The sequence below is a fragment of the Bombina bombina genome, chromosome 1, assembly GCF_027579735.1.
Source record: "Bombina bombina isolate aBomBom1 chromosome 1, aBomBom1.pri, whole genome shotgun sequence".
Lineage (NCBI taxonomy): Eukaryota > Metazoa > Chordata > Amphibia > Anura > Bombinatoridae > Bombina > Bombina bombina.
In genome coordinates this window covers 938,850,504-938,870,504 of record NC_069499.1, presented here as the reverse complement: position 1 = coordinate 938,870,504, position 20,001 = coordinate 938,850,504, and the positions used below count along the sequence as shown (strand labels likewise).

Below are 20,001 nucleotides of genomic sequence, written 5' to 3'. Positions count from 1 at the left end.
CTATACCCAAGCTCCAGAGAACACTGAAGGAATAACGGTAGGGAACAAAAATTTAATTTATGCTTACCTGATAAATTTGTTTCTTTCTTGACACAGTGAGTCCACGTATCATCATAATAACTATTGGGAATATCACTCCTGGCCTGCAGGAGGCGGCAAAGAGCACCACAGCAAAAGCTGTTAAATACCACTCCCCTTATCCACAAACCCCAGTCATTCAACCAAAGGGAAAGGAGAAAGGAAAGTAATATAGGGTGCAGAGGTGCCTGAGGTTTATGAAAAAAAAACTGTCTGAAATACAGGGCGGGCCGTGGACTCACTGTGTCATAAAAGAAACAAATTTATCAGGTAAGCATTCATTTAATTTTCTTTCTAAAGACACGGTGAGTCCACGGATCATCAATTACTATTGGGAATCAATACCCAAGCTAGAGGACACTGATGATAAGGGAGGGACAACAGTTAGCCTAAATAGAGGGCACCACTGCTTAAAGAACCTTTCTCCCAAAAACAGCCTCAGCAAAAGTATCAAATTTGTAAAATTTTGAAAAAGTATGTAAAGATGACCAAGTGTCAGCCTTGCAAATCTGATCTACAGAAGCACCATTTTTGAAAGCCCAAGTAGAAGAAACAGCCCTCGTGGAATGAGCCGCGATTCTCTCAAGAGGCTGCTGACCAGCAGTCTCATATGCCAAGCGAATAACACTCAACCAATAAGAAAGAAGTAGCCGTAGCTTTCTGACCTTTACGTTTCCCAGAAAAAACAACAAATAAGGAAGAAGACTGGCGAAAATCCCTAGTCGCCTGCAAATAATATTTCAATGCACTAACTGTGGAGTTATAAAATCATGATTAGAATAAAATATACTATTTCAAAGAAGAATTACACATTAAATATTTTATTCTAATCATGATTCTATAACTCCACACAAACTACATCCAGATTGTGCAACAAACGTTCTTTATGAGGAGGAGGATTAGGACACAAAGAAGGAACCACAATTTCCTGATTAATATTCTTAGAAGAAACAACCTTGGGAAGAAAACACAATGCAGTACGAAGTACTACCTTATTAGAATAAAAAATAAGAAAAGGAGACTCACATTGCAATGCAGAGAACTCCAAAACTTTTCGAGCCAAAGAGATAGCAACCAAAAACAAAACCTTCCAGGTTAACAACTTAATATCCAAAGAATGCATAGGCTCAAACGGAGCCTGTTGAAGAATTCTCAGAACTAAATTAAGACTCCAATGAGGAGTCGCAAAGTTAAACATAGGTCGAATTCTAACCAAGGCCTGACAAAAAGACTGAACATCTGGCACATCCGCAAGGCGTTTATGTAACAAAATAAAGCAGAAATTTGGCCCTTCAGGGTACTAGCAGACAAACCTCTCTCTAGACCCTCCTGGAGAAAAGACAAAATCCTAGGAATCCTAACTCTACTCCAAGAGTAGACCTTAGAATCACACCAATACAGATATGTACGCCATATCTTGTAATAAATATTTCTAGTCACAGGCTTACGTGCCTGAATCATAGTCTCAACAACTGACTCAGAAAAACCACGTTTAGACAGAGTCAAACATTCAATCTCCAAGCAGTCAGCTTCAGAGAAACGAGATTTGAATGAAGGAAAGGACCCTGAAGTAGAAGGTCCTTCCGCAACGGAAGACTCCACAGTGGAGACGATGACATTTCCACCAGATCTGCATACCAGATACTGTGAGAACAGGCAAAGAGAGAGGTACGCTTGCTCACAGTGGAATTGCTGGAAATCATAAATTTATTTGAAGATCAAATAAGTACAGGTACAGGTATACAGGGTCACAGTTAGGAACGCCTGACGCGTTTCGCGCATGCGTACATGCGCTTCATCGGAGGCTGATAGAGTGTGACAGTGTGGGCCTTTTAAACCTGGTTTTCACCAATCCTGAAGGGACTGAGGTCTAAACCAATCAGTGTTGCCTCGGTGAGTGTATAGCCTTTATTAAGTGTCTTCAGCTTGTTACTGAGGTTTATAGTATTAACTCTGCGGCAACACTGATAGGTACACATCAATAAATAAAATACTTAATATTGTTAAACATTGTTTAAATATAACAGTAGTAAAAAATAAGGATTACTGAAAAAACTAGTAAATAAATATAAATAATTGTCATAATGAATACCTTGATAAATAGATAAAAACTAAAAAGGAAGTAAATGAGTAAAAATATTGATAAAAAATATGAAATGATAAAGTAAAAAATATAAATAAGGCTGAGAATATAAGTGAAAAATAAAAAGTAAAAAATAAAGGTAAAAATGTGACATGTAAATAAAATTGAAAGAGAAATAATCAAAGAATAAATAAATAGGTAAAAACTAATTTCCTACCATCAGAATAGAGTATATAGTTCTAAATATATATGCTAACTAATTGAGTATAAGTGCACTTCATCTTGAAGGGGGAAATTAATCCTTTATATATATTTTTTATTTTTTATTTTTCTACCTATATGTATTATTCATGTTGTGTTAAAAAAGGCTGAAAAAAACATAATTTATGTAAGAACTTACCTGATAAATTCATTTCTTTCATATTAGCAAGAGTCCATGAGCTAGTGACGTATGGGATATACATTCCTACCAGGAGGGGCAAAGTTTCCCAAACCTTAAAATGCCTATAAATACACCCCTCACCACACCCACAATTCAGATTAACGAATAGCCAAGAAGTGGGGTGATAAGAAAAAAGTGCGAAAGCATATAAAATAAGGAATTGGAATAATTGTGCTTTATACAAAAAAATCAAAACCACCACAAAAAAGGGCGGGCCTCATGGACTCTTGCTAATATGAAAGAAATGAATTTATCAGGTAAGTTCTTACATAAATTATGTTTTCTTTCATGTAATTAGCAAGAGTCCATGAGCTAGTGACGTATGGGATAATGATTACCCAAGATGTGGATCTTTCCACACAAGAGTCACTAGAGAGGGAGGGATAAAATAAAGACAGCCAATTCCTGCTGAAAATAATCCACACCCAGAATAAAATTTTTAATGAAAAAACATAAGCAGAAGATCCAAACTGAAACCACTGCCTGAAGTACGTTTCTACCAAAAACTGCTTCAGAAGAAGAAAACACATCAAAATGGTAGAATTTAGTAAAAGTATGCAAAGAGGACCAAGTTGCTGTTTTGCAAATCTGATCAACCTGAAGCTTCATTCTTAAACGCCCAGGAAGTAGAAACTGACCTAGTAGAATGAGCCGTAATCCTTTGAGGCGGAGTGTTACCCGACTCAACATAGGCATGATGAAATAAAGATTTCAACCAAGATGCCAAAGAAATGGCAGAAGCTTTCTGGTCTTTTCTAGAACCGGAAAAGATGACAAATAGACTAGAAGTCTTTCGGAAAGACTTAGTAGCTTCAACATAATATTACAAAGCTCTAACAGCATCCAAAGAATGCAATGATTTCTCCTTAGAATTCATAGGATTAGGACATAATGAAGGAACCACAATTTCTCTACTAATGTTTTTAGAATTCACAACCTTAGGTAAAAAATTCAAAAGAAGTTCGCAGCACCGCCTTATCCTGATGCAAAATCAGAAAAGGAGACTCACAAAAAAGAGTAGATAATTCAGAGACTCTTCTGACAGAAGAGATGGCCAAAAGAAACAAAACTTTCCAAGAAAGTAATATAACGACCAAAGAATGCATGGGTTCAAAAGGAGAAGCTTGAAGAGCCCCCAGAACCAAATTCAAACTCCAAAGAGGAGAAATTGACTTAATGACAGGTTTTATACGAACCAAAGCTTGTACAAAACAATGAATATCAGGAAGATTAGCAATCCTTCTGTGAAAAAGAACAGAAAGAGCAGAGATTTGTCTTTCAAGAAACTTGCGGACAAACCTTTATCTAAACCATCCTGAAGAAATATAAGTCTTCCAGACTCTATAATATATCTCTCTAGATACAGATTTACGAGCCTGTCACATAGTATCAATCACAGAGTCAGAGAAACCTCTTTGACCAAGAATCAAGCGTTCAAACTCCACACCTTAAAATTAAGGTTTTGAGATCCTGATGGAAAAAAGAACCTTGAGACAGAAAGACTGGTCTTAACGGAAGAGTCCACAGCTGACAAGAGGCCATCCGGACAAGATCCGCATACCAAAACCTGTGAGGCCATGCTGGAGCTACCAGCAGGACAAACGAGCATTCCTTTAGAATATTAGAGAATACCCTTGGAAGAAGAACTAGAGGCGGAAAGATATAGGCAGGATGACATTGGTAAGGAAGAGAGAATGCATCCACTGCCTCCGCCCGAGGATCCCTGGATCCGGACAGATACCAGGGAAGTTTCTTGTTTAGATGAGAAGCCATCAGATCTATTTCTGAGAGTTCCCACATATGAACAATCTGAGGAAATACCTCTGGGTGAAGACCATTCGCCCTGATGCAACGTTTGGCGACTGAGATAATCCGCTTTCCAATTGTCCATACCTGGGATATGAACCGCAGAGATTAGACAGGAGCTGGATTCCGCCCAAACCAAAATTTGAGATACTTCTTTCATAGCCAGAGGACCGTGAGTCCCTCCTTGATGATTGATGTATGCCACAGTTGTGACATTGTCTATCTGAAAACAAATGAACAACTCTCTCTTCAGAAGAGGCCAAGACTGAAGAGCTCTGAAATTGCACGGAGTTCCAAAATATTGATCGGAAATCTCACCTCCTGAGATTCCCAAACCCCTTGTGCCGTCAGATACCCCCACACAGCTCCCCAACCTGTAAGACTTGCATCTGTTGAGACTATAGTCCAGGTCGGAAGAACAAAGAAGCCCCCTGAACTAAACGATGGTGATCTGCCCACCATGTCAGAGAGTGTCGTATAATCGGTTTGAAGATATTAATTGAGATATCTTTGAGTAATCCCTGCACCATTGGTTCAGCATACAGAGCTGAAGAGGTCGCATGTGAAAACGAGCAAAGGAGATCGCATCTGATGCGGCAGTCCTAAGACCTAAAATTTCCATGCATAAGGCTACCAAAGGGAATGATTGTGACTGAAGGTTTTGACAAGCTGATATCAATGTTAAACTTCTCTTGTCTGACAAGGACAGAGTCATAGACACTGAATCTATTCTAGAAACCTAAAAAGGTTACACTTGTCTGAGGAATCAATGAACTGATTGGTAAATTGATCCTCCAACCATGAACTTGAAGAAACAACACAAGTCGATTCGTATGAGATTCTTCGAAAATGAGAAGACTGAGCAAGTACCCAGATATTGTCCAATAAGGAAATACCAAAAAAACCCTGTTCTCTGATTACAGAAAGAAGGGCACCGAGAACCTTTGAAAAAAATTCTTGGAACTGAGGCTAGGCCAAACGGTAGAGCCACAAAACTGGTAATGCTTGTCTAAAAAGAGAATCTCAGACACTAAAAGTGATCTGGATGAATCGGAATATGTAGATACACATCCTGTAAATCTATTGTAGACATATAATGCCCTTGCTAAACAAAAGGCAGGACAGTCCTACAGTAACCATCTTGAATGTTGGTATCCTTACATAACGATTCAATATTGAAAGATCCGGAACTGGTCTGAAGGAATTGACCTTCTTTGGTACAATGAAGAGATAAAATAAAACCCCAGCCCCTGTTCCAGAACTGGAACTGGCATAATTACTCCAGCCAACTCTAGATCTGAAACACATTTCAGAAATGCTGAGCCTTTGCTGTGTTAACTGGGACACGGGAAAGAAAAAAAATCTCTTAGCAGGAAGCCTTAACTGAAGCCAATTCTGTACCTTTCTGAAACAATGTTCTGAAACCAGAAATTGAGAACGGAATTGATCAAAATTTCTTTGAAGAAAACGTAATCTGCCCCATACCAGCTGAGCTGGAATAAGGTCCGCACCTTCATGGGTACTTAGGAGCTGGCTATAGGTTTTCTAAAAGGCTTGGATATATTCCAAACTGGAAATAGTTTCCAAACTGATAACGCTCCTGAGAATGAAGGATCAGGCTTTTGTTCCTTATTGTGAGGAAAGGAACGAAATGATTATTAGACCTAAATTTACCTTAGATTTTTTATCCTTTGGTAAAAAAGTTCCCTTCCTTCCAGAAACAGTTGAAATAATAATTTATTACCCTGGAAAGAAAGAGAAAGCAAAGTTGACTTAGAAGACATATCAGTATTCCAAGTTTAATCCATAAAGCTTTTCTAGCTAAAATAGCTAGAGACATATACCTGACATCAACTCTAATGATATCAAAAGATGGTATCACCAATAAAATTATTAGCATGTTATAGAATAATAATAATGCTATAAAATTATGATCTGTTACTTGTTGCGCTAAAGCTTCTAACCAAAAAGTTGAAGCTGCAGCAACATCCGCTAAAAATATAGCAAGTCTAAGAAGATTACCTGAACATAAGTAAGCTGTTCTTAGAAAGGATTCAATTTTCCTATCTAAAGGATCCTTAAAAGAATTACTATCTCCCGTAGGAATAGTAGCACTTTTAGCAGGAGTAGAGACAGCCCCATAACCTTAGGGATTTTGTCCCAAAAAAACTCTAATCTGTCAGATGGCACAGGATATAATTGCTTAAACGTTTAGAAGGAGTAAAAGAATTACCCAAATTATTCCATTCCCTGGAAATTACTTCAGAAATAGCATCAGGGAGATTAAACACTTCTGGAATAACTACAGGAGATTTAAAAACCTTATTTAAACGTTTAGATTAGAATCAAGAGAACCAGAATCCTCTATTTCTAATGCAATTAATACTTCTTTAAATAAAGAACGAATAAATTCCATCTTGAACAAATACAAAGATTTATCAGCATCAACCTCTGAGACAGAAACCTCTGAACCAGAAGAACCATTATCAGTATCAGAATGATGATGTTCATTTAAAAATTCATCTGAAAAAAAGAGAAGTTTTAAAAGACTTTTATGTAAACTAGAAGGAGAAATAACAGACATAGCCTTCTTAATGGATTTAAAAAATAAAATCTCTTATGTTTATCAGGAACACTCTGAAAATTAGATGTTGACGGACAGCAACAGGTAATGTAACAGTACTAAAGGAAATTTTATCTGCATTAATAAGTTTGTCATGACATGCAATACAAACAACAGCTGGAGAAACAGATACCAAAAATTATAGCAGATACACTTAGCTTGGTAGCTCCAGCAGTAGACAGCGATTTTCCTGTAGTATCTTCTGACTCAGATGCAACGTGAGACATCTTGCAATATGTAAGAGAAAAAACAACATATAAAGCAAAATTGATCAAATTCCTTAAATGACAGTTTCAGGAATGGGAAAAAATGCCAAAGAACAAGCTTCTAGCAACCAGAAGCACTGAAAAAATAAGACTTAAATAATGTGGAGACAAAAGCGACGCCCTTATTTTTTAGCGCCAAATAAGACGCCCACATTATTTGGCGCCTAAATGCTTTTGGCGCCAAAAATGACGCCACATCCGGAACGCCGACTTTTTTGGCGCAAAATAACGTCACAAAATTACGCAACTTCCGGCGACACGTATGACGCCGGAAACGGAAAAGAATTTTTGCGCCAAAAAAGTCCGCGCCAAGAATGACGCAATAAAATGAAGCATTTTCAGCCCCCGCGAGCCTAACAGCCCACAGGAAAAAAAGAGTCAAATTTTTGAAGGTAAGAAAAAATGATTAATTCAAATGCATTATCCCAAATATGAAACTGACTGTCTGAAAAATAAGGAAAGTTGAACATTCTGAGTCAAGGCAAATAAATGTTTGAATACATATATTTAGAACTTTATAAACAAAGTGCCCAACCATAGCTTAGAGTGTCACAGAAAATAAGATTTACTTACCCCAGGACACTCATCTACATGTTTGTAGAAAGCCAAACCAGTACTGAAACGAGAATCAGCAGAGGTAATGGTATATATAAGAGTATATCGTCGATCTGAAAAGGGAGGTAAGAGATGAATCTCTACGACCGATAACAGAGAACCTATGAAATAGACCCCGTAGAAGGAGATCACTGCATTCAAATAGGCAATACTCTCCTCACATCCCTCTGACATTCACTGCACGCTGAGAGGAAAACCGGGCTCCAACTTGCTGCGGAGCGCATATCAACGTAGAATCTAGCACAAACTTACTTCACCACCTCCATCGGAGGCAAAGTTTGTAAAACTGAATTGTGGGTGTGGTGAGGGGTGTATTTATAGGCATTTTAAGGTTTGGGAAACTTTGCCCCTCCTGGTAGGAATGTATATCCCATACGTCACTAGCTCATGGACTCTTGCTAATTACATGAAAGAAATAAGAAAATCATTTCTAAGGAAGACTAGAATCTAGTTTTAAACACTGCTTGTAGTGGTCAATCATGTTAAGGAAACTATTTATCCCATTGATAATTACATAATGGATTATAAGATCTAAAGGTATCATAGACTATACTAAACTCAGCTGATTTCTTATATGTGTGTAAATGTATATATAGACGTCTTAGCTAGAGTATGTATGTATATAAGATGGTTATGTATTGCTAGGGAGACTACTAGGAGGGCTAATAGATAGAAGAGTCAGTTTTATTGTTGTTATTATTTATGTTTTTGTGTATGTGTACTGAATAACTTGAATCGATAAGGTCGTATTGATTATATGTATTCAAATCTTGGTGTTAAAGATGTATCTATTGTGTAATTAGATCTAATGTTTCGAGGGATTTTTAACTTCAGTCATATTTGATTAGTTCAAGAGGGGTTAGAATGTGTCCAAGTGGAATGAATTACACATATAAATCCACATCCAGTCTTCTGTTTATCCCATTGGGGTATCTAGTATTTAATTTCACTATCCAGAAGACTTCTCTTTTTAGGAGTTTGGCAGTTCTATCGCCCCCTCTGGCCTCTTTGACAACCCTCTCTATTCCTTGGAATGAGAAGTGGTCAGTACCTATTCCATGTTGCCGAAAGTGTTTGGCCACTGGAGTTCTAGCTTCTTTTTCAATGAGGGATAGTAAATGCTCCCTAATGCTATCTTTTAACGGACGTGTAGTGATGCCTATGTATTGCTGAAAGCAAAGTTGGCATGTAATGAGGTATATTACATACTGCGAAGTGCAGTCTATCCTTTGCTTGATCGTATATGTTTCCTTAGTGTTACTAGAGGTGAAGGTGTGGGTTATGTTGGTAAACTCACAACTTTTGCAAGGTCTATGGCCACATTTAAAGGATCCAGGACTGAGGCCCAGCCAGTTAGTTTGTGTTTGTGGTCTTTCTGAGAATTTTTTGTTTGTTAAGTCTCCTATTGATGGAGCTTTTTTAGCAACAAATTTAATGCCTTTAGATATTACTTGTTTCAATGTGTCATCACTCTTTATTATTATTAGATTATCCTTAATTACTTTACAGATTTTATAGTATTGCCTGCTAAATTGGGTAGAGAACACTATATTTTCCTCATTTTGTGTTTTATCCTTTTTCTGGAATAACATATTCCTCTGTGTGCTTTCTACTTCTTTATTAATTAGATCTAGTTTTGATCTATTGTATCCCCTATTGACTAGCCTGTTGGTTAATTCTTTAGCTTCTTGCCTATAGGTATCTAAGTTGGAGCAATTTCTACGAAGTCGTAGAAATTGACCTTTGGGTATGCCTTTTTTGAGGTGTGGGACATGGCATGAATCTGCCCTTAAAATTGTATTTTTTGAGGTGGGTTTTCTGTATGTGGAAGTAAAAATTCTTAATTTCGATAAATTTGCACTAAGTTTTAGGTCTAGAAAGTCAATGGATTGGGTGTCACTTTTGTGTGTGAAGACAAGGTTTAATTGATTGTTGTTAATATAGGTCATAAATTGTTCTATAGTGTGCTCATTATCTGTCTTGTCCCAAATGATTATGAGATTGTCAATAAAGCGACCGTATAGTTTAATATTGTTTTTAAATTGGAATTCAGTTGAAAAAATAAAACAAAATTCCATCCAACCCATGTAAATATTGGCATAGGCCGGGGCAAATTTTGCCCCCATGGCCGTGCCTCTTTGCTGTAAATAATAAGTTCCTTCATGAACAAAATAGTTATGTTTTAGTAGAAATTCTGCAGTTTCTACTATGAATGTAATGAAACCTATGTCATAGTCAGTATGTCTAAGTAACATCTCATAAAGCGCTATGAGGCCTGTCGTGTGGGGAATGCTTGAATAAAGAGCAGCTACATCAACTGTGAGCCAAGTGTATTTACAATTCCAGTTGACTGTGTTAAGTTGCTGGATTAGGTGGCCGCTATCTTTAATGTAGCCTGGTAATGATTGGACAATTGGTTGAAGTATGTGGTCAAGCCACCCACCAAGCCTTTCACATAGGGATCCTTGGCTTGCCACAATGGGTCTACCTGGTGGTCTAGTGAGATTTTTATGAATTTTAGGGACAGTTCTAAAACTTGGTATGGTAGGGTCTTTTATCAGAAAAAATGACGCTAGTTCTTCCGTTAGGTAGCCCAGTTCAATGCCTGTGTCTAAGTGACTCTTCAATTTACTTACGAAATTTATGGTAGGATTAAATGTGAGTTTCATATACTGATCTTTATCCTCTAGATGTTTGTGTACTTCATCTAAGTAATCAGTGGTGTTTAAGACAACAATAGCCCCTCCTTTGTCCGCCTTAGTAATGACTATGTTGGGGTTATCTTGTAGATCTTTAAGTGCTTTTCTCTCATGGCGGCTTAAATTATCTCTGGCTTTACTTATTGTAGTTGACTGGAGTGTTTTGTGAAGGTCGGTTAGTTCCTTTTCTATGGTCCTTTGAAATAAATCTATTATGTGATCACGTGCATTAACTGGGTAAAAATGTGATTTATCCTTAAAAGTGTATTGCTGAGTGGTACCTGGGGAATGAGTATATGAACTGGGTGAGTGTTGTTGAAGTGTGGTGAGAGTGGTAAGGTCTGTTAAATCAGAAAATAGTAAACCAATAGTGTTAGGGTGTGTGTCAGTTGTGGTGGAGGTGTGTGATTGTGTGTCTATACCAAAAAAATGTTTTTTTAGTACTACTTTTCTTACAAATTTATTTGTGTCTAAAAGAGTGCTGAATAAATCAAAATCTGTTGCAGGTGCAAAGGTTAAGCCTTTATTAAGTACATTAATATGATGAGTCGTTAATGTAAAGTCAGAGAGATTTATTGTTGCTATTTCATCTTGTTTTTCCTGACCCTGCTGGGGTATCTAAATGTATTTTCCCCTTTCTTTGGAGTGCTCGTTTGCTGGGTTGATTTAACTAGAGATTTTAAGTTTCTTCTCTCAGAGGATATATTGCCTGATGTAGTAGGTACTGCTTCTGGCTCATCATTATGGGTGTCAGTGGTTTCATCTTCTAGATTATCAGTGTCTATACTTGAAAAAGTTACTTTTCTAGAAGTTTGGTTTTTATTGTGTGTAGACTTGTTTTTATCCTTTTTGTTGTGGCTATTCTTATGAGTGGCTCTTATATTCAATGGTCTCGATTTCTGCCAGGAATAGACTATGTCTAAATCATAATCTTTCGTGTCACTATTATATTTTTGTACTTTTCTATCTGACAGAATGGTGTCTAGCTGATCTATGGTGGTATCTAATTGAGATTTATAATCAGTGTATTTTTGTGTTGTTTCAAAAGGTTTTAATTTGTCAAAGATAGTATTTATTTCTAACAGAATATTATCCCTCTCTTCTCTTTTGTGTCTAAGAAGTTGCTTCATGCAAATGATAGAGCAGTTAGTTAAATTAGTATTCCACTCCTCCATGAAAATGGGATTATCTATAGCAAAGGAGGGATATTTTTTCATACGTAGTCCTCTAGGGACTTTGTTCTCTGAAATGTAAAGATCTAAAAATTCGATATCCCACCACAAATTGGTTTCTTTATATCTTAGTTTCTCTAAACTAGAAAAAACAGTGTCTAGATTCTCTTCCTTAATAACATCAGAACCTACACTGTGACCTCTGAGTGCCGTTGTCATAATGTTTTTCCTCCTTGTATTATCATCTATTACCCCTGTGGGAAGGAGTGAGGTAGCCATGGCAGGGAGGAAAATTATTTGTCGGCACTATGAACAAACTGCTAAGTGCTAAATTCAAATTTAAATTTAAATGGTCTTAAAAAGTAGCGTATACAGTGTAAATGTACTGTGAGGCCAAGCCGGCGCAATGATAATCACTGACACCCTTTCTTGCCTGATCCGAGCAATGACCCGAGGAAGAAGGGCAAACGGAGGAAACACGTATGCCAGACTGAACTTCCAGGGAACTGCCAGAGCATCTATTAGAACAGCTTGAGGACCTCAAACCCGTACTTTGGAAGCTTGGCATTGTGACGAGATGCCATAAGATCCAATTCCGGAAGACCCCACCTGAGAACCAAACTGGAAAACACCTCTGGATGAAGTTCCCACTCCCCCGGATGAAAAGACTGTCTGCTCAGAAAGTCCGCTTCCCAATTTCCCACCCCTGGAATGTGAATTGCAGACAGCAATTGTTAACCTCTGCCCACTGAATAACCCTGGCTACCTCCATCGTCAAAGAACTCAGAGTTCCCCCTTGATGATTGATGTAAGCCACGGACGTTATATTGTCCGACTGAAATCTGATAAACTGGGTTGAAGCCAATTGAGGCCAGGCGAGCATTGAAGATTGCCCTTAAATCTAAAACATTTATAGTTAGAACTGATCCCTCCCAGGGCCAACAGACCATGAGCCTTTAGAGAGCCCCAGACAGCTCCCCAACCCAGCAGACTGGCATCCGTGGTCACAATTACCCATGTAGCCTGTGAAAACAGGTTCCCTGGGAGAGACGAACCTGAGACAACCACCACAGAAGAGAATCTCTTGCAGCCTGATCTAAAACAATCTTCGGACACAGGTCCGTATAATCCCTGTTCCACTGTCTAAGCATGCATAACTGCAGAGGTCTGAGATGAAACCGATCAAACGCAATGATGTCTATGACCGAAACCATCAGACCAATCACTTCCATAGACTGGGCCACTGACGGACGAGGAGATGACTAAAGAGCCAGACAGGAATTGAACATTTTTTACTTCCTTGCTTCTGTCAAAAAGATCTTTATTTCTAGAGAATCTATAAGGGTTCCCAAGAAAACCACTCTTACAGTAGGAATAAAGGAACTTTTTCCTAAATTCACCTTCCAACCGTGGGATCGCAGAAAAGACAACTCTGTGTCGGAGTATTCTTGTTGAAAAGATGGCGCCTGAACTAGAATGTCTTCCAGGTAAGAAGCCACTGCAACCCCCTGTAGTCTGAGAACTGCCAATAACTCATACAAGACCTTTGAAAACAACCTGGGAGCAGTTGCAATACCAAAAGGAAGAGCCACAAACTGAAAATGCTCATCTAGGAAAGCAAATCTCAGAAACTTGTGATGATCTTTGTGGATGGGAATAGGCAGATATGCATCCTTCAGATCTACTGTAGTCATGAACTGACCCTCTTGAACCAGAGGAAGAATAGACCGAATAGTTTCAATCTTGAAGGACGGAACTCTGAGAAACTTGTTTACACACTTGAGAACCAGGATTGGTCTGAAAGTTCCCTCCTTTTTGGGAACGATAAACAGATTGGAATAAAACCCTAGTCTCTGCTCCTGAACTGGAACGATCACTCCCATGTCGGAAAGATCCTGAACACAACTTAAGAATGCCTCTTTTTTCATCTGATTTACAGATAACTTTGACAGATGAAACCTGCCCCTGGGAGGAGAGGGTTTGAACTCCAGCTTGTATCCCTGGGACACAATATCTACCACCCAGGGATCTGGAACATCCCTTACACAGGCTTGAGCGAACAAAGATAGCCTGCCCCCCACAAGATCCATTCCTGGATTGGGGGCAGACCCTTCATGCTGACTGAGTCAGTAGCAGGCTTCTTAGATTGCTTCCCCTTGCTCCAGGACTGATTGGACTTCCGAGAGGGCTTGGACTGATCCTGTTTGGAGGAGGAGGATGAGGAAGACTTACCAGAGAAGTTACGAAAGGAACGAAAATTACTCCAACGGCCCTTCTGTATATTTCTCCTATCCGGAGGAAGCAAATGTCCCTTCCCTCCAGTGATATCAGAAATAATATCAGCCAAACCATTCCCAAAAAATGTCTTCCGCTTGTAGGGAACGGCTAAAAGCTTAGATTTAGATGATACATCTGCAGACCAAGACTTTAACCATAAAGCCCTGCACGCCAAAACAGCAAAGCCTGAAATTTTTGCTCCCAACTTGATGACCTGTAAAGAAGCATCCTCAATAAAATAATTAACCAATTTTAAAGCCTTAATTCTATCCTAAATTTAGTCCAGAGGAGATTCCTGTAGGATAGAATCAAACAATGCATCAAACTAATATGCAGCCGCACTGGTAAGAGTATCAATACACGCAGCAGGTTGCAACTGGAACCCCTGGTGAACATACATCCTTTTAACCAAAGCTTCTTATTTCTTATCCATGGGATCCTTAAAAGAACAACTATCTTCAATAGGAATAGTGGTCCTCTAAGCTAAAGTGGAAATAGCTCCCTCTACCTTAGGAACAGTCTGCCAAGCTTCCTTAATAGAGTCCGCAATAGGAAACATTGTCCTAAAAATTAGAGAGGAGGAAAAAACAGAATTTATGTTTACCTGATAAATTTCTTTCTCCAACGGTGTGTCCGGTCCACGGCGTCATCCTTACTTGTGGGATATTCTCTTCCCCAACAGGAAATGGCAAAGAGCCCAGCAAAGCTGGTCACATGATCCCTCCTAGGCTCCGCCTACCCCAGTCATTCGACCGACGTTAAGGAGGAATATTTGCATAGGAGAAACCATATGGTACCGTGGTGACTGTAGTTAAAGAAAATAAAATATCAGACCTGATTAAAAAAACCAGGGCGGGCCGTGGACCGGACACACCGTTGGAGAAAGAAATTTATCAGGTAAACATAAATTCTGTTTTCTCCAACATAGGTGTGTCCGGTCCACGGCGTCATCCTTACTTGTGGGAACCAATACCAAAGCTTTAGGACACGGATGAAGGGAGGGAGCAAATCAGGTCACCTAAATGGAAGGCACCACGGCTTGCAAAACCTTTCTCCCAAAAATAGCCTCAGAAGAAGCAAAAGTATCAAACTTGTAAAATTTGGTAAAAGTGTGCAGTGAAGACCAAGTCGCTGCCCTACATATCTGATCAACAGAAGCCTCGTTCTTGAAGGCCCATGTGGAAGCCACAGCCCTAGTGGAATGAGCTGTGATTCTTTCGGGAGGCTGCCGTCCGGCAGTCTCGTAAGCCAATCTGATGATGCTTTTAATCCAAAAAGAGAGAGAGGTAGAAGTTGCTTTTTGACCTCTCCTTTTACCTGAATAAACAACAAACAAGGAAGATGTTTGTCTAAAATCCTTTGTAGCATCTAAATAGAATTTTAGAGCGCGAACAACATCCAAATTGTGCAACAAACGTTCCTTCTTTGAAACTGGTTTTGGACACAGAGAAGGTACGATAATCTCCTGGTTAATGTTTTTGTTAGAAACAACTTTTGGAAGAAAACCAGGTTTAGTACGTAAAACCACCTTATCTGCATGGAACACCAGATAAGGAGGAGAACACTGCAGAGCAGATAATTCTGAGACTCTTCTAGCAGAAGAAATCGCAACTAAAAACAAAACTTTCCAAGATAATAACTTAATATCAACGGAATGTAAGGGTTCAAACGGAACCCCCTGAAGAACTGAAAGAACTAAATTGAGACTCCAAGGAGGAGTCAAAGGTTTGTAAACAGGCTTGATTCTAACCAGAGCCTGAACAAAGGCTTGAACATCTGGCACAGCTGCCAGCTTTTTGTGAAGTAATACCGACAAGGCAGAAATCTGTCCCTTCAGGGAACTTGCAGATAATCCTTTTTCCAATCCTTCTTGAAGGAAGGATAGAATCCTAGGAATCTTAACCTTGTCCCAAGGGAATCCTTTAGATTCACACCAACAGATATATTTTTTCCAAATTTTGTGGTAAATCTTTCTAGTCACAGGCTTTCTGGCCTGAACAAGAGTATCGATCACAGAATCTGAGAATCCTCGCTTCGATAAAATCAAGCGTTCAATCTCCAAGCAGTCAGCTGGAGTGAAACCAGATTCGGATGTTCGAACGGACCCTGAACAAGAAGGTCTCGTCTCAAAGGTAGCTTCCAAGGTGGAGCCGATGACATATTCACCAGATCTGCATACCAAGTCCTGCGTGGCCACGCAGGAGCTATCAAGATCACCGACGCCCTCTCCTGCTTGATCCTGGCTATCAGCCTGGGGATGAGAGGAAATGGCGGGAACACATAAGCTAGTTTGAAGGTCCAAGGTGCTACTAGTGCATCCACTAGAGCCGCCTTGGGATCCCTGGATCTGGCCCCGTAGCAAGGAACTTTGAAGTTCTGACGAGAGGCCATCAGATCCATGTCTGGAATGCCCCACAGGTGAGTGACTTGGGCAAAGATTTCCGGATGGAGTTCCCACTCCCCCGGATGCAATGTCTGACGACTCAGAAAATCCGCTTCCCAATTTTCCACTCCTGGGATGTGGATAGCAGACAGGTGGCAGGAGTGAGACTCCGCCCAAAGAATAATTTTGGTTACTTCTTCCATCGCTAGGGAACTCCTTGTTCCCCCCTGATGGTTGATGTACGCAACAGTCGTCATGTTGTCTGATTGAAACCGTATGAACCTGGTCCTCGCAAGCTGGGGCCAGGCCTGGAGCGCATTGAATATCGCTCTCAGTTCCAGAATATTTATCGGTAGAAGAGATTCTTCCCGAGACCAAAGACCCTGAGCTTTCAGGGATCCCCAGACCGCGCCCCAGCCTATCAGACTGGCGTCGGTCGTGACAATGACCCACTCTGGTCTGTGGAACATCATCCCTTGAGACAGATTGTCCAGGGACAGCCACCAACGGAGTGAGTCTCTGGTCCTCTGATTTACTTGTATCTTCGGAGACAAGTCTGTATAGTCCCCATTCCACTGACTGAGCATGCACAGTTGTAATGGTCTTAGATGAATGCGCGCAAAAGGAACTATGTCCATCGCCGCCACCATCAACCCGATCACTTCCATGCACTGAGCTATGGAAGGAAGAGGAACGGAATGAAGTATCCGACAAGAGTCCAGAAGCTTTGTTTTTCTGGCCTCTGTTAGAAAGATCCTCATTTCTAAGGAGTCTATAATTGTTCCCAAGAAGGGAACCCTTGTTGACGGGGATAGAGAACTCTTTTCCACGTTCACTTTCCAGCCGTGAGATCTGAGAAAGGCCAGGACAATGTCCGTGTGAGCCTTTGCTTGAGGAAGGGACGACGCTTGAATCAGAATGTCGTCCAGGTAAGGTACTACTGCAATGCCCCTTGGTCTTAGCACCGCTAGAAGGGACCCTAGTACCTTTGTGAAAATCCTTGGAGCAGTGGCTAATCCGAAAGGAAGCGCCACGAACTGGTAATGTTTGTCCAGGAATGCAAACCTTAGGAACCGATGATGTTCCTTGTGGATAGGAATATGTAGATACGCATCCTTTAAATCCACCGTGGTCATAAATTGACCTTCCTGGATGGAAGGAAGGATAGTTCGAATGGTTTCCATCTTGAACGATGGGACCTTGAGAAATTTGTTTAAGATCTTGAGATCTAGGATTGGTCTGAACGTTCCCTCTTTTTTGGGAACTATGAACAGATTGGAGTAGAACCCCATCCCTTGTTCTCTTAATGGAACAGGATGAATCACTCCCATTTTTAACAGGTCTTCTACACAATGTAAGAACGCCTGTCTTTTTATGTGGTCTGAAGACAACTGCGACTTGTGGAACCTCCCCCTTGGGGGAAGTCCCTTGAATTCCAGAAGATAACCCTGGGAGACTATTTCTAGCGCCCAAGGATCCAGAACATCTCTTGCCCAAGCCTGAGCGAAGAGAGAGAGTCTGCCCCCCACCAGATCCGGTCCCGGATCGGGGGCCAATATTTCATGCTGTCTTGGTAGCAGTGGCAGGTTTCTTGGCCTGCTTTCCCTTGTTCCAGCCTTGCATTGGTCTCCAAGCTGGCTTGGCCTGAGAAGTATTACCCTCTTGCTTAGAGGACGTAACACCTTGGGCTGGTCCGTTTTTACGAAAGGGACGAAAATTAGGTCTATTTTTTGCCTTGAAGGGCCGATCCTGAGGAAGGGCGTGGCCCTTACCCCCAGTGATATCAGAGATAATCTCTTTCAAGTCAGGACCAAACAGCGTTTTCCCCTTGAAAGGAATGTTTAGTAGCTTGTTCTTGGAAGACGCATCAGCCGACCAAGATTTCAACCAAAGCGCTCTGCGCGCCACAATAGCAAACCCAGAGTTCTTAGCCGCTAACTTAGCCAATTGCAAAGAGGCGTCTAGAGTGAAAGAATTAGCCAATTTGAGAGCATTGATTCTGTCCATAATCTCCTCATAAGGAGGAGAGTCACTATCGAGCACCTTAAGCAGTTCATCAAACCAGAAATATGCGGCTGTAGTGACAGGGACAATGCATGAAATGGGTTGTAGAAGGTAACCCTGCTGAACAAACATCTTTTTAAGCAAACCTTCTAATTTTTTATCCATAGGATCTTTGAAAGCACAACTATCCTCTATGGGAATAGTGGTGCGTTTGTTTAAAGTAGAAACCGCTCCCTCGACCTTGGGGACTGACTGCCATAAGTCCTTTCTGGGGTCGACCATAGGAAACAATTTTTTAAATATGGGGGGAGGGACGAAAGGAATACCGGGCCTTTCCCATTCTTTATTAACAATGTCCGCCACCCGCTTGGGTATAGGAAAAGCTTCTGGGAGCCCCGGCACCTCTAGGAACTTGTCCATTTTACATAGTTTCTCTGGGATGACTAAATTTTCACAATCATCCAGAGTGGATAATACCTCCTTAAGCAAAATGCGGAGATGTTCCAATTTAAATTTAAATGTAATCACATCAGATTCAGCCTGCTGAGAAATGTTCCCTAAATCAGTAATTTCTCCCTCAGACAAAACCTCCCTGGCCCCCTCAGATTGGGTTAGGGGCCCTTCAGAGATATTAATATCAGCGTCGTCATGCTCTTCAGTAACTAAAACAGAGCAGCCACGCTTACGCTGACAAGGGTTCATTTTGGCTAAAATGTTTTTGACAGAATTATCCATTACAGCCGTTAATTGTTGCATAGTAAGGAGTATTGGCGCGCTAGATGTACTAGGGGCCTCCTGAGTGGGCAAGACTCGTGTAGACGAAGGAGGGAATGATGCAGTACCATGCTTACTCCCCTCACTTGAGGAATCATCTTGGGCATCATTGTCATTATCACATAAATCACATTTATTTAAATGAATAGGAATTCTGGCTTCCCCACATTCAGAACACAGTCTATCTGGTAGTTCAGACATGTTAAACAGGCATAAACTTGATCAGAAAGTACAAAAAACGTTTTAAAATAAAACCGTTACTGTCACTTTAAATTTTAAACTGAACACACTTTATTACTGCAATTGCGAAAAAACATGAAGGAATTGTTCAAAATTCACCAAATTTTCACCACAGCGTCTTAAAGCCTTGAAAATATTGCACACCAATTTTGGAAGCTTTAACCCTTAAAATAACGGAACCGGAGCCGTTTTAAGCTTTAAACCCCTTTACAGTCCCTGGTATCTGCTTTGCTGAGACCCAACCAAACCCAAAGGGGAATACGATACCAAATGACGCCTTCAGAAGTCTTTTATAAGTATCAGAGCTCCTCTCACATGCGACTGCATGCCATGCCTCTCAAAAACAAGTGCGCAACACCGGCGCGAAAATGAGACTCTGCCTATGCTTTGGGAAAGCCCCTAAAGAATAAGGTGTCTAAAACAGTGCCTGCCGATATTATTAAATCAAAATACCCAGAATAAATGATTCCTCAAGGCTAAATAAGTGTTAATATCAATCGATTTAGCCCAAAAAAAGTCTACAGTTTAAATAAGCCCTT

The 20,001-nt window shown here is 40.2% G+C and overlaps 1 protein-coding gene across 1 annotated transcript in view; it reads right to left on the bottom strand.

The window, feature by feature from the left end:
• SAMHD1 (SAM and HD domain containing deoxynucleoside triphosphate triphosphohydrolase 1) overlaps positions 1–20,001 on the bottom strand; it is a 615,063-nt gene that overhangs the window by 97,343 nt on the left and 497,719 nt on the right. Inside the window, exon 12 of the mRNA XM_053715954.1 lies at positions 10,550–10,893. Coding sequence (XP_053571929.1) covers positions 10,550–10,893 — 344 coding nt within the window. The remainder of the gene's footprint in view (positions 1–10,549; positions 10,894–20,001) is intronic.